We start from the raw sequence: 12,493 nt of genomic DNA on the forward strand, positions 1-12,493 counted from the left end.
AGTTTTACAAGTCCTATAGATAAGGTAGAAAGAACGCCAGGCCTGTCTCGGAAGACACTGAGGCCCCTGGTCCTGAAACCTCCCGCAGCAGGAGATGCTAGGGGAGGCTGCCCACCTCCAGCTCTACCATCTCCAGAAGCAGCCGGCTACCCACAGCTGAGCGCCCACCATTGGGGAACACCCCACCATTCTCTGCTTACCTCGGAGATACTTCACCCGCAGGTACTCTGGGCTGGCCTTCTGGCCAGGAAGGGGGTCGTTCAGCATAACTTTTGTCTGTGCTTTAATTCCTTCATAGAACTGCCCCGTTGCCACATGGCTGAGCCCCTTCATGTACTGGCACACTTCGTTGTACGGTTCCAGTTGCAGGCAGCGCTGTGGTTTAGGACAAAAGGCGGAGTTAGTGTCACATGGGTCAGGACTGCTGTGCCTTCTACCTGACGTCTCCCTTCCAGGTGAGTTAGGCAGGCAGTGAGCACCACTGAATTCTCTGAGGAACAACAAGAATCCGGGGACAGCGCTGCGGCTGCTGACGCTCACCTTGAAGTTCTTCAGGGCCTCCTGCAGGCTGCCATGGTGGTAGAGCATCATGCCCCGGAGCTGCAGGGTCTGCACATGGTTCTGGTTGAGCAGCAGGGCCTTCTGGAAGCTCTCGGTAGCGGCTTCAAAATTGCCCAGTTCTCTAAGGATTGAACAACCGTAGTGAGCACTGCGCAGGCCCGTCAGTAACAGCAGCACTGGAGTGTCGTGCTGGGAGCTCGTGAGGTGTGAGGGAGAGCCTGTCTCTCGCTACCAAACACCTCACCCACAGCCGCAGTCTTCACACCACTAAGTAACCTAACACATCACGGGATTCCCACAGGCTTTGATTTCTCCTGGAAAAATGAACTTACTGATTTCTGAAACCAAACGGCATGTTCAAACCCCTCCCCTAGCTCATGACAAGTGCCAGCCCGAAGAAAGGTACTGGGTAAACATACCCTTCCCGTTCTAGGGAGAAGCAGGCGGCTCACAATCACAGAAAATGTCCGACCCATAGATTAAGACTGTATCCCTTTGGTCTCTGAAGTCACTTCAGAGAACATCCAGTCAATCATCATGTAATTTGAAATTTTGAAGGAAAAAATAACTGAGTATACTTCAGACATTAAATTCTTCCAGAATGGAAATGATTGCGACCAACCCGTTTATTTTTTACATATAAGGCTTTGCCCCAAGGATGGACAGTCCATACGCCAACTTACGGAAATACCTTTCAAAGACACATGCATACACCCATCTACACGATCATCTTATACCACTGTTTTCAACCTACTTTCAATGTGTGTTTCTAACAATTCTGTAGAGCGGGAGGATAAGTAAACCTCGGATGAGCCCAGGCGCATCTCCGCTCAGCTAGTGCGAGAGGAGCCTTCGCCAACCATCCCATCACACAAGAAAGCGCTCCACATGAGGGTGGATCCTGTTAGTTCTCTAACAGCCTTTCTTTCCCCTGTAGCCACAATGGCTCCTTCACGGCCAGAAGCCCAGAGAGCCTACCCTGGAACCCTGCAGAGTTCAAGTCTCAGGGGCTCCCACTGATAACTGTGTCACCTGCCTTTCTATCAGAGTGAGGCTGCTTTAAGAGTTGAGATGCTCTAACAGTGGGGCAACAGTCAGAACCAAGAACTTCTGGATCCGAGCTGACTTTCCCATGATGGGAATTCACCACCACACAGCCTGGCATATGGTGAGGGTGTCAACCACCCACACCCCTGAGTGCCAGGCACAACACCAATCTACAGGGTCTGACGCCCTCTGAGAGCTGTGCACACTGACAGGGCACATACGGTGACACAGGCCAGGGGTCCTGACCCGGGGCTCCCTCACATCCCAAAGCGATGCCAGCAGGTGTGGCGATGCCTTCAAATCCCAAAGTGGACATCTTTCCTGAGGTGCTCCCCTGTCTCAGACCACTGTCACTCACCTGTAGGCCTGTCCCAGACTTTTATAGGCATCGATAAAGTCGACTTTCTGTTTCAGAGCTTCTTTGAAGGCCTCGATGGCTTCCTGTGGGAGGTATGCAGAAAATGAGCCCATCCGCCTGACTCCACCTGCATTACTAAGGGCTACACATGTGCTACGCTTTAGCTAAGACCGAGGAGGAGGAGGCGGGCAGTGAACCGTGGGAGGCTCTGACCCTGACAGTAGACAGATGTGTGTCTGTGAGACAGCTCGGTTTCCCTTTTCGAATGTGACAGAGCTGCTGTCTCACCTAACGCAGCAGGACCTGGAGGACTAATGATTCACCATCATAGGAACACCATTTCTTCAATCCTTAACAGTCTAAAGAACCAAGGAAACTCAACAGCTCTGTGAGATTACTCAGAATGACAGCTGGCTGCACTCAAACTGAGTCAACAAGACAGATGATATAAATTGCACATAAAAAGGAAAAAAGGCTCCTGGCTTGGTGGACATTCCTTGGATCGAACAAGAAACAACCCACACAAGGCTGGAGCACTGGGCACGGCCGGCACAGTCCGCAGCAACTCATGGCTGAGGCCCTGAGCTATGGACTCTGAGAGGAATTTAGGGTACACTGTGCCCACCCAAATCCTCATGTGAGAAGTGCCTTGGAGGGTACCACTCTGTTCACGGCTAGACACTGCAGCTGCACACGTGGACCCACTACACCTGCACACGTGGACCTACTGCACCTGACTGCACCTGCACACGTGGACCCACTGCACCTGCACACGTGGACCTACTGCACCTGACTGCACCTGCACATGCGGACCCACTGCACCTGCACACGTGGACCCACTGCACCTGACTGCCCCTGCACATGTGGACCCACTACACCTGACTGCACCTGCACACGTGGACCCACTGCACCTGACTGCCCCTGCACACATGGACCCACTGCCCCTACACTTTTGCATGACACCACTGTCACTGTAATTAGTATAAACACATCACACTTCCCAAGCACAGCATTAAGCAGCCACTGCAACTTGAAGGAAAAGACCTGACTTGAGACACCACCACGTCACCACATTTGTCCACCTAGGTGTTGGTGGAGAGAGCTGCTGCTGTCACCTGCCTGTGCATCCAGGCTCCCTCTAGACAGAGGGGTGGTGTGGCCAGAGGGCTGGATCAGACTGCTTTGAAGCAATGGTGAAGAAGAACAGCTGAAGGGCTCTTACAACACTGAATGTGTCTACTCAAGCGGCCTAGACGTAATCTTTAGAGCTTTTATGATACTTGAAGTCAACAAACACATATTGAGCACCTACTGTGTACCAGAGCCAGTATGAGGTATTGAGGGGTGGGTACAAGATGAGCAAATCATTATCTCTGTCCTCTAAGAACACTGTCTAGTTAGAATAGGAAGCTGATTGTGTAATGGGTCATAAGCTAACGCAGAGGTAGGAGTGAGGCTCTGGGAATAGGAAGTGACAGCGACGCGTGGTCTAGGGATGGAGCAGCGGTGTAGGGGGACAACACAGTGCTGTACTGTGCACAGCTCAGAGCCAGGAATGCTGGGAAATCAGAACAGCAGCACACAAACGTGTGAGTGGAGAGAGACAAAGAACCTAGGGGCTGCCTGCCCAGGCATCCCGGGGCCTTGGGGAAAGGATGGTGACTATGGCAGCACAGCAGTGGGGAGCTGAGCAGGGAGGTGGGCCCCAGGCTGGGTCAGTGGGCATCCGGGCAGGAGATAATAGAAAGTCAAGGTGAGCGTCCCTGAGGAGAAAAAGATGGGTCAGATTCAGAGACACTTCTGGAGGCAGGGACAGGATCTGGTGGCAGCGGGTGAGGAAGGCAAGGCAGGGAGCTTCTGGGCCACAGGCTGGGAGAGGCTAGTGTAGTGGCCACCCCAGGAAGGACAGGAGGGCAGCAGGGAGGGGGCTGGGGCATGTTAAGCCTGCAGGGTCTGTGGACATCCAGGGGAGATGCCCAGCAGGCGCCTGCTGCCCGCTCCACTTACAGCATGCGTGGACGCCACAGTTCTTCAGTCTGATTCTCTTCAGCTTTTAAGAGTCTTTGGTTTCAGGTTCCTGCCTAAGCTCTGCTCAGCTCTCTACCTCACTCTGCCAAAGAGGGACATAGCAGAATCAAGATTTTAAGCCATAGGGAACAGAGACTAGCTCACGCGAGGTGACCTCTAAATACGTAAACTGCTTCAGAGCCATCGTCTTGGTCGATGCCACCACATCCACTCCACCACCACCACCACTGTCCTCATGGTCACTGGGCGGCCATCATTTGGCTGTCCCCAACAGCAAGGTGAAGAGCTTAACATGTTACTTAAGACATGGACTAAGTGAATGGAAAGTTCTTGCCATCATACACCAAGGGCTACAGTCACCACACTGCACAGCTGTGGGACGTGCCTGACCAGGGATGGTGGCACTCATGTGAAGTCGGCATACGAGAGAGCTGAGGCAAGAGTTACAGACTGAGGACTGGCTTGAGCTTCAAACCCTTTCTTTGACAAATTACATAAATAAAAGGTGTTAAGATGTTTAATATCTTTCCATGAGAGGTAACTGAAGATAAAGCCACCTACTTAATTAATTTCTAGACTGTCATTGGCCTGAACAGATCCACTTTATGGCATAATGTGAGCTCAAGCCCACTGCTGAGTCTAACGCTGTATGTCCGCAGATAAACAGGGGTCATTCTTTCGGTCCATAATTCACATAGCCCGAGTCTACACCTCACGAGGATGCAGATGGGACAAGAGGGATTAAATGTGACCCTATGACCTGCTTGGACAGGTAAACCACATAAGCCTCCACTTGGCCGGCTGTCCCATGTATGCTGACTCAGGACATGTATGGCAGGAGAGACCCAGTGACCTGGGAAGACCCACTTACTGGGGGACTTCGAATGCCCAGTTAAAGCAGTGGCCAGGCTCTTGTCGTGGAGATCAAGCAAATCAAGGCTCACTCTGAGCCTGTTTCAGAAGACTGCCCTGTGCAGTGTGCCTACGCCCAGCTCTATCTCACAGAGAGGGTGTTTGCTGGTACAAGCTTTCCTTTAAGAAGTGCTCAGACTATGGACTGGATGATTGCCTTTTCCATGGGCCCCAAGGCTGCCTCTGTGCATCATGGCGGCCCGAACCTTTTCACCTCCAGAGGCTGTGAGAAAAGATACAGAATAGAAGGGAGGTGCCGGGTGGGTGGGCGCAGCCCCGCCTATGAGGATGTGAGGATGTCTTTCTCTCAGACACCCTGGGCACTAGCACATAGGATGTGAGGAATACACAGAGAACTGGCAAATTATCTTTTGGCTTTCACTTCGATGGGAGTTCTTAAAAAGCATCTGTAAAACAGATTAAATCTTTCCTGATAAAATAACTGTAATACTTTTCTCATGGAATGCTACCAAACTCTGGGGGGAACTTTGGGAGGAGACAGAAGGTTGTGCCGACTTTACGGATAGGCAAGAAGCTGAAAGAGCTTAGCTACATGTCTAGCAGGTGGTTAGGGCTCAGAGCAAGGGCACAGGCTCCCTCAGGCTTCTCTGGATGGCCTACAGTAGCCAACACAGGCGGCTGTCACAGGTGCTGTCACTATGGCACGCTGTGTAGAAACTGGTAATAAACCCTGAGTGCTTCAGAGCTGTGACTGGCCACATGTGAAGGTGAGCAGCTAGTGGGCAGAGCATGTGTTCTCAGGACAGTGTGCAAGGCAGAACTTTGTGCGCAGGACAGTGTGCAAGGCAGAGCATGTGTGCACAGGACAGTGTGCAAGGCAGTATATGTGTGGCAGGAGAGTGTGCAAGGCAGAGCATGTGTGCACAGGACAATGTGCAAGGCAGAGCATGTGTGCGCAGGACAGTGTGCAAGGCAGAACTTTGTGCGCAGGACAGTGTGCAAGGCAGAATAACTGTGTGGGGAGATGCTCATTCTTCTTGCTTAAGACACTCCCCACCCTGGGCTGCTAACATAAGTCGATCTTCAACACTGGGATCAAGGCCTCCATCTCTGCACAGGACGGCTTGATCATACAGTGTGGTCTCCAACAAGAACCTGGCTCATGCATAATTCTCGGGCCAGCCTACCTTTCATCTTGTGGCTTGGATTACCCTGTACTAGGGTGGCAGCATTCCCTGTGGCCTTGTTGGCTCTGTGGCTCAGGCAGGGGAGGTAGCAACTCTGTGATCCCTGGCTACCGGCACAGCCTGCAGCACAGCAGGTCCGCACAGAGACACGAGGATGTGGTATGGAGTGTCCAGGAGGAAGCAACACACACACACACACGCACACGCACATGCACACGCACACGCACACACACAAGCACACTTCCTCTAAGCCCCCTCCCCACGAGCGAAGCGGGCCCAGCAGCGCAGGCGCAGGCAGCTTCACCTTCAGAAGTCCTCTGTGAAAGAAAGTTAGGCCTTTGTACAGCATGGCTGTGGGCTGGTTTCTGTTCAGCTCCAAGGACTGCTGAAAGTCCTCGTGGGCTGTCGCGTAGTCCTATAGAAAGGAGGAGGAGAGATAAGATGGTGTTTGTTAGAATCTGGAATGTTCTCTGCTTGGATGGGCAGACGGAAAAGCCTCAGTGGACCCTGTACCTTTCTCGGCCTTGAAGGAAATGCCACAGCGAAGGGGTGAGCCAAACTAGTCCTTCTCCCTGCTAACCGCTAATGGGTGCTCACAGAGGCTTAATGCTAGGACTTCATCTCAACCTTTCCAGAACCAACCAGACCACCTTCCTCACACTGGACACCTCTGAGATGAACGGGCTACGGTTCCACCTCACCCGGCTTACGCTGAGGCTCTGGTCTCTACTCTGAGGCACTGTCAAAGCATGGAGAGCTCACGGACACCGGTGGTGTAGGAGCCACGGTCACAGAAACAGACTGGTGCTGGATTCAAGCCACCTAAACAGAACCTGGGCCTGGAGGCCTGACGGGTTTGGACTGCAGCTCTCAGACCGAGAACCAGATGAATTCAAGCAGAAGCTACAAACCAAACTGCAACCTTTTCGGGCCTTCTAGAACCTGATGCTGCTGACAGCGCAGACGTGGGCCACAGCTGGCTCTTACAGGCTCACTGCATTGGATTTCTGCCACAGACGGTGCTCTGGCGGCTGCCCTGTAGCGCTGACATTAAACTGAGCCCCATCCAGTAAGGAGTGGCTTCTGAGAGGACGAGAGAAGTGAGGTGTGGACCAATCTTTACGGGGCAATCACCTCGGATATGAAGTACAAGGTCCCCCGGTGTCGGTACAGCCGTGCTGAGGGCTGAAGTTGAATAGCTTTAGTGAGATCGTTTACGGCTTCATTAATTCGTCCCAGAGGGGACAGAATCTAGAAATCCAAAACATGCAATCAGGAAAAATTCCCAGGACCAGCCCTACACTGTCAGCATTTTATCTTTCTGCTCCACTGCACCGCACGCCACTCACAAAGCTCCCTGTAGCAGGCTGCGAGCCATGGCCTCATGCACGCACGGGTGGATGCTACCTCTGTTGAGCAAGGGGAGACGGGGATGTGGCTCAAGCAGCCGCCTTGCTACTGATTCCACCCTGGCCATACCAGATTCTTGAAATAAGAACCCTCTGTTTATGCCATATTCACTTTTTAAGTAGAACACTGGCACAGGCACATTCAACCTCTAGGACAGACACACTAGTCCCTGGCAGTTACAGTCCTTCATGGTCTCTGGCTCTTCTCCCTGTAGGAGAGAGAGCTGAAGGGTACTCCCCAGGATCTCAGGCACCTTGTCAGCCCCAAGCTCCTCAACCACACTCAGCATCTTCACAGGGAAATTGCCTGCCTGTTTGAGAAGCCCCCTAGAGCCATCACAGGGTCACTGTGGTCCGGGCAGCATGACAACACTGATGAAAGCCCAGCACCCAGAAGGAAGTCACCGAGATAGAGGAAACCTCCAGTGGGTCCCTGTGTCCATGCACCTGACCCCCCCAAGCTACCATCCTTCCATTAGGTCTGTGTCCAGCGTGCTCTAGGGGAGGGCATGCTCACCCTGTGTGACTAACTGGTCCCCTGCTCTACACAGCCTCAGATGGGCCCACTCCAAACATTGGCAGTGGCCTCCAAAGCAGAAAGAGATGGACACATGGTCACCTCAGGATGGGCCAGGGCTACCACGTGGAATGAAAAGCACCCTTCTCTGCTTGTTGACCCCTAGGTAAAAACTACCACATCTTGGCACAATTGCCAGGGTCTGAAGTAATGAGTTAATGCACTCATAAAATACAGATTATTTCCGTTATTTCTAAGAGCAAAGCGTCCTTCAAGTGAACTCTAAGGCAGAGAAGGCAGGAGTTTAGCTGTGAGGATCAGGCTGCACTGACTGCTGTAACTGTCATAAATGTCACTACATGTCACTTAGATGACAGTGACTGCTGTAACTGTCATAAATGTCGCTACATGTCACTTAGATGACAGTGACTGCTGTAACTGTCATAAATGTCGCTACATGTCACTTAGATGACAGTGACTGCTGTAACTGTCATAAATGTCGCTACATGTCACTTAGATGTCAGTGACTGCTGTAACTGTCATAAATGTCGCTACATGTCACTTAGATGACAGTGACTGCTGTAACTGTCATAAATGTCGCTACATGTCACTTAGATGACAGAAAACTACTGTTCTAATCGCCAGCCTCAGTCTAGATGAACAATTAGCTTTTTCTTAGATGTGCAAATGTTTAAAACCTGCCAGTCTTAGCTGGATTCCTAGTTTATCAGAATCACTTCAGGCATCCCAGGGTCCTGAGAGAAACAGCGGTAAGCCCGCCCAGAGCTGGTGGGACATCGTGGTCATCCCAACCACTATTCAAGAGCCTCTTGCTGTGGGGACAGTACTACGGCCACCTAGCCCAAGGGAAAGACCCAGAATGGTCAGGTGAGGAACAAAACTACCGAGAAAGATCAGATTAAAACCACGTCCCCAACATAACATAAAATCCTTAGAGATCGAGATCTCAAACGCTACAACCTAAGGACAAGACCTCTAGATGTAGTCCTGGAGCGACTGAGCACTATGGTCCTGTACTTGCTGTAATTCCTGGGGGAGAGGGGAGAAGTCAACCTGAAACAAACAACCGACTACATCCACACCGACCACACGAGCACATGTGACCCCTACAGCCCAGTGCTAATGTGAGAACACGGATTTAAAACCACGAAGGGCGTCCTGCCACTCTCCTGCTCCTGCTGTTCTCAAGCCTCGCCCCCACGTAGCCTGGCATGCTCGCCCAGCTTCTGTGCAGGACGCCTATTGGTGTCTACTTAGCAGGTGCTGTCTCCACCTTGAGATCTGCAGCAAACAAACCTACCTGCTCCAGATGCCTACGGAGGCAGGTCCACCACCCAGGACCTGCACACAAGCCCCCTCCTTTCCTTCGCTCATTCTCCCCCTCCCTTCCAGACCACTGCTTCCAAGAGCTATAGATTTCAGGTTCCCCTGAAATGCTGTACTGTTAGACTGTGTCACTTATATCTGCGGTACGGTGCACGGTATCTCTGATGAGCGTCCACAGAAGCAGCAGACGACATAGCCACGCTCTCACACCAAACACCATTCTCCCTCGTCACTTCACAGCCCCACAGCTGTCTGGTAACTGCCACCATGCTCACAGGCCTCAGGGACATAATCCAGCATAAAGGAACATTAAAAGTTACAGTGGTAATAGTATAATAGTAGCTTCTGAATTTCAGCTAATTCAATAAGAGAGGGGAAAAAGAAAACCACACTCACTTCAGCTCGCTGCTCAAATACCTCTGGACGGTCAGGTTCCAAGGCAATTACTCGGCTCAGTTCAAACAAAGCAAGCTCAGCGTTCTTAATGTCCTTGAAAAGGTATTAGCTTAGTGTGAGACACACTGTGGCTCGGACAGCGGCAAGATCTTCTGAGACACTAGCGTTGTAGTCGTCAGAGAAGCCGCTGCTTGGAGATGAACACAAACTTGGGGTCTGCACCAGCGTTCCGCCAGGTCTGCTCAGGGGGTTATACCCAAGTCTCCCCACCCTACAGGGTGACAAGCTGGACCTCGATGCTTACCACCAGTTCACAGAGGGCAGATGGTATCCAGACATAACCCTAGTCTAGCTAAGTTCTCTTCAGCATGCATAGGCTGACTTTATGCTTAAAAAGGCTCTTTAAGTCTCCACTGAAAGCAAAGACAGGCTATGTGTTGGGCTGTAAAGTTCAGACAGACGGGCACAGTAAGCACCAGTTATCAGACTCAAGACTCAAATGGTCTTGTACCCTCAACACCATGGTTACCAAGGCTGAGTTCAACTGGGTCCCCTGTGTCTCAGAAGGGTACAATTATAACCGTCATATCAATTTTCTCCAAGCCAGTACCAGCTTGGTAGGATTTTTATACTTTAATAAATTTTTATTAAAATATTTAATATAATATTAAAGACTTGATGATTTCAAAGTAAATGTTACAAAAATGATAGTTCTCCCTCTGAGTACTATCTCACATGACTGTCTTTAGCTGAGAAGCACAGGTTTGTGTAGAGCACTCTACATGTGCTGACCTTAAGGGCACGCCCGACTCACTGAACAATCTTGGGCAAGCGGTCTTACTGCATTCTAATGAACAGGGCTCAACATCGCCTCCACCACCTTTCTTAGGGAAATAAAGGGGATGACTTAACCATGGTTACAAAGACTTCTCCCTATCTGCCTAAAATAAAAATAAATGTCACAGCTAAGCATGGGCACGTCTTTGATCACAGCACTCGGGAGGCAGAGGCAGGCGGATCTCTGTGATTTTGAGGTCAGCCTGGTCTACATAGTGAATTTCAGGACAGCCAGGGATACACGGAAAACCCGTCTCAAAAAAAAAAAAAAAAAAAGAAAAGAAAGGAGTAAATAATAATAAATGTCACATGGTTAAAAAAATTCTTCCATCCAACCTGTCACAACAGTAAAAGGACCCCAGGCAACCTTTGTCTCAGCATGGTCAGGGAAAGTCCTGGGAACACAGATCTCTGGTTTTCCTGTGGCCAGCTCACCGCTGACTTGGAAGACACAGGGGAGCCTGGTCCCCACCTTCTAGCCATGCACCTGGGGTGACCAACCACCCTTCTTTCTCATCTGTCCTGGCAGAGCTGACTGAATGAGAAGCAGTTCAGACAGGGCTTGGGTGCGGCAAGCCGTGTGGGCGCGGTGGCGAGCGTGACTAGCACATACATACTCACATGTAGTCCCTTCTTTCCATAGGCTATCCCTCGGCCATAAATTGCACTAACCAGATCAGGCTCCTCCTAGTCAGACCAAAACAGAAACACGTCAAAAACTAGAAACAAACAAAACAAAACAAGAGTCAGTTTCTGCTTAAAGCTAATTAATACTTGAGAGACAGCTCTGTATCTTTGTACTACTGTGACCCTAGGTGATGCTGCAGTCCCAGATCTGTCACCACAAAAGCTCGCTGAGGAGGACTAGCTGCACGGGAGGGAAGGAGGGAGGGGACCTAGCATTGTGAGCTACCTCACTGCACACACGGCCTCCTCGGCCTCTCTCTGACTGGCGCAGCAGCAACTGCCTCTCACAAGGGACCTGGGAGCTCAGGAACTAGGGAGGTGTGAACAGGCGATATCCTCATGTCCATCCATGTTGCCTTGCATAAACCCATGGCTTAACCTGATGAGGCAGTCACCTCAGCCACAGGGAGGCAGCGACACACCCCAGAATGTGAAGGAAGCATGGGAAAAGACGTCTGACTCGGTGGCCCTCTCTCCCACTCCTCCACTACTGCCTGCACTCGCCCCACAGAGGCCCTGCTGCCACACTGGAGGCGCAACCTCTCTGGGTGGGTGGGAGGAATGACTGCTTAAGCTGAGCCTTTGCCTCAGTCATCTCCTTTCCGGATGCACAGAACCAGCCTGGGCTGGGCCTGCCAGAGGGGAAAGTGCTGCTCAGCTTCTGAAGCGAGTGAGCGAGCGAGGCCTACGTCTGCCCACACCACTGACAGAGAGTACGTCTACATCCGTGCTGGTAAAAGCAGACAGAAGAGGAAGACACCAGGCACTCAATTCTTAGAGCTGCTTACACAGGATGAGGACCTGTGGTCCAGTGGCCCAGACAGCAATCTGGTACACTATGCAAAAAGTCACAGAAACTCAACCCCATAACTGTCCCGCTGGTTTGTCCTGGGACCGCTAGACAGACAACAAAGCCAGGCCTGTGATCCAAGCAGCGGAGAGGACAGGCAGGAGATTAGTGAGTTTGAGGCTTTGTAGTAAGGTCCTACCCCAAAACAGTGGCAACCCAAAAGACCTGAAGAGAGAGGCAACAAGAACAGGCCACACTCTGGTGCTCTCCCGCGGAGGAGCCTGCTTCGTCCCTCCTGGCTCCCAGGCGGGTCTTAGCCCTGTTGTCTGTAATCACTGTGTCCTGCATGAGGGTTGTCTGTGTACCTCTAAGGAGGAAGAAGGCCAAGTCACAGGGTCACAGGGGAGTGCGGATGGAAATGACAGCTTAGACCAATCAATGTCCCTAGCAGGTGAC

General features: G+C 51.5%; 1 protein-coding gene across 11 annotated transcripts in view; it reads right to left on the reverse strand.

The window, feature by feature from the left end:
- Ttc13 (tetratricopeptide repeat domain 13) overlaps positions 1-12,493 on the reverse strand; it is a 54,602-nt gene that overhangs the window by 18,402 nt on the left and 23,707 nt on the right. For 2 of the 11 annotated variants that reach the window (XM_006255803.5, NM_001415074.1), the window contains exons 5-11: positions 11,182-11,247; positions 9,724-9,816; positions 7,189-7,305; positions 6,359-6,469; positions 1,967-2,049; positions 541-682; positions 201-375 (exon numbers count right to left, since the gene is read on the reverse strand). In XM_006255803.5, the coding sequence (XP_006255865.1) occupies positions 201-375; positions 541-682; positions 1,967-2,049; positions 6,359-6,469; positions 7,189-7,305; positions 9,724-9,816; positions 11,182-11,247 (787 nt within the window). Of the gene's footprint in view, positions 1-200; positions 376-540; positions 683-1,966; positions 2,050-3,973; positions 5,931-6,358; positions 6,470-7,188; positions 7,306-7,980; positions 9,701-9,723; positions 9,817-11,181; positions 11,248-12,493 lie in introns of those variants that run through there. The other 9 variants (XM_039097660.2, XM_017601247.3, NM_001415075.1 and 6 more) reach the window with 6 other exon arrangements.

Source organism: Rattus norvegicus, chromosome 19 (assembly GCF_036323735.1).
Source record: "Rattus norvegicus strain BN/NHsdMcwi chromosome 19, GRCr8, whole genome shotgun sequence".
In the NCBI taxonomy this organism is placed as follows: domain Eukaryota; kingdom Metazoa; phylum Chordata; class Mammalia; order Rodentia; family Muridae; genus Rattus; species Rattus norvegicus.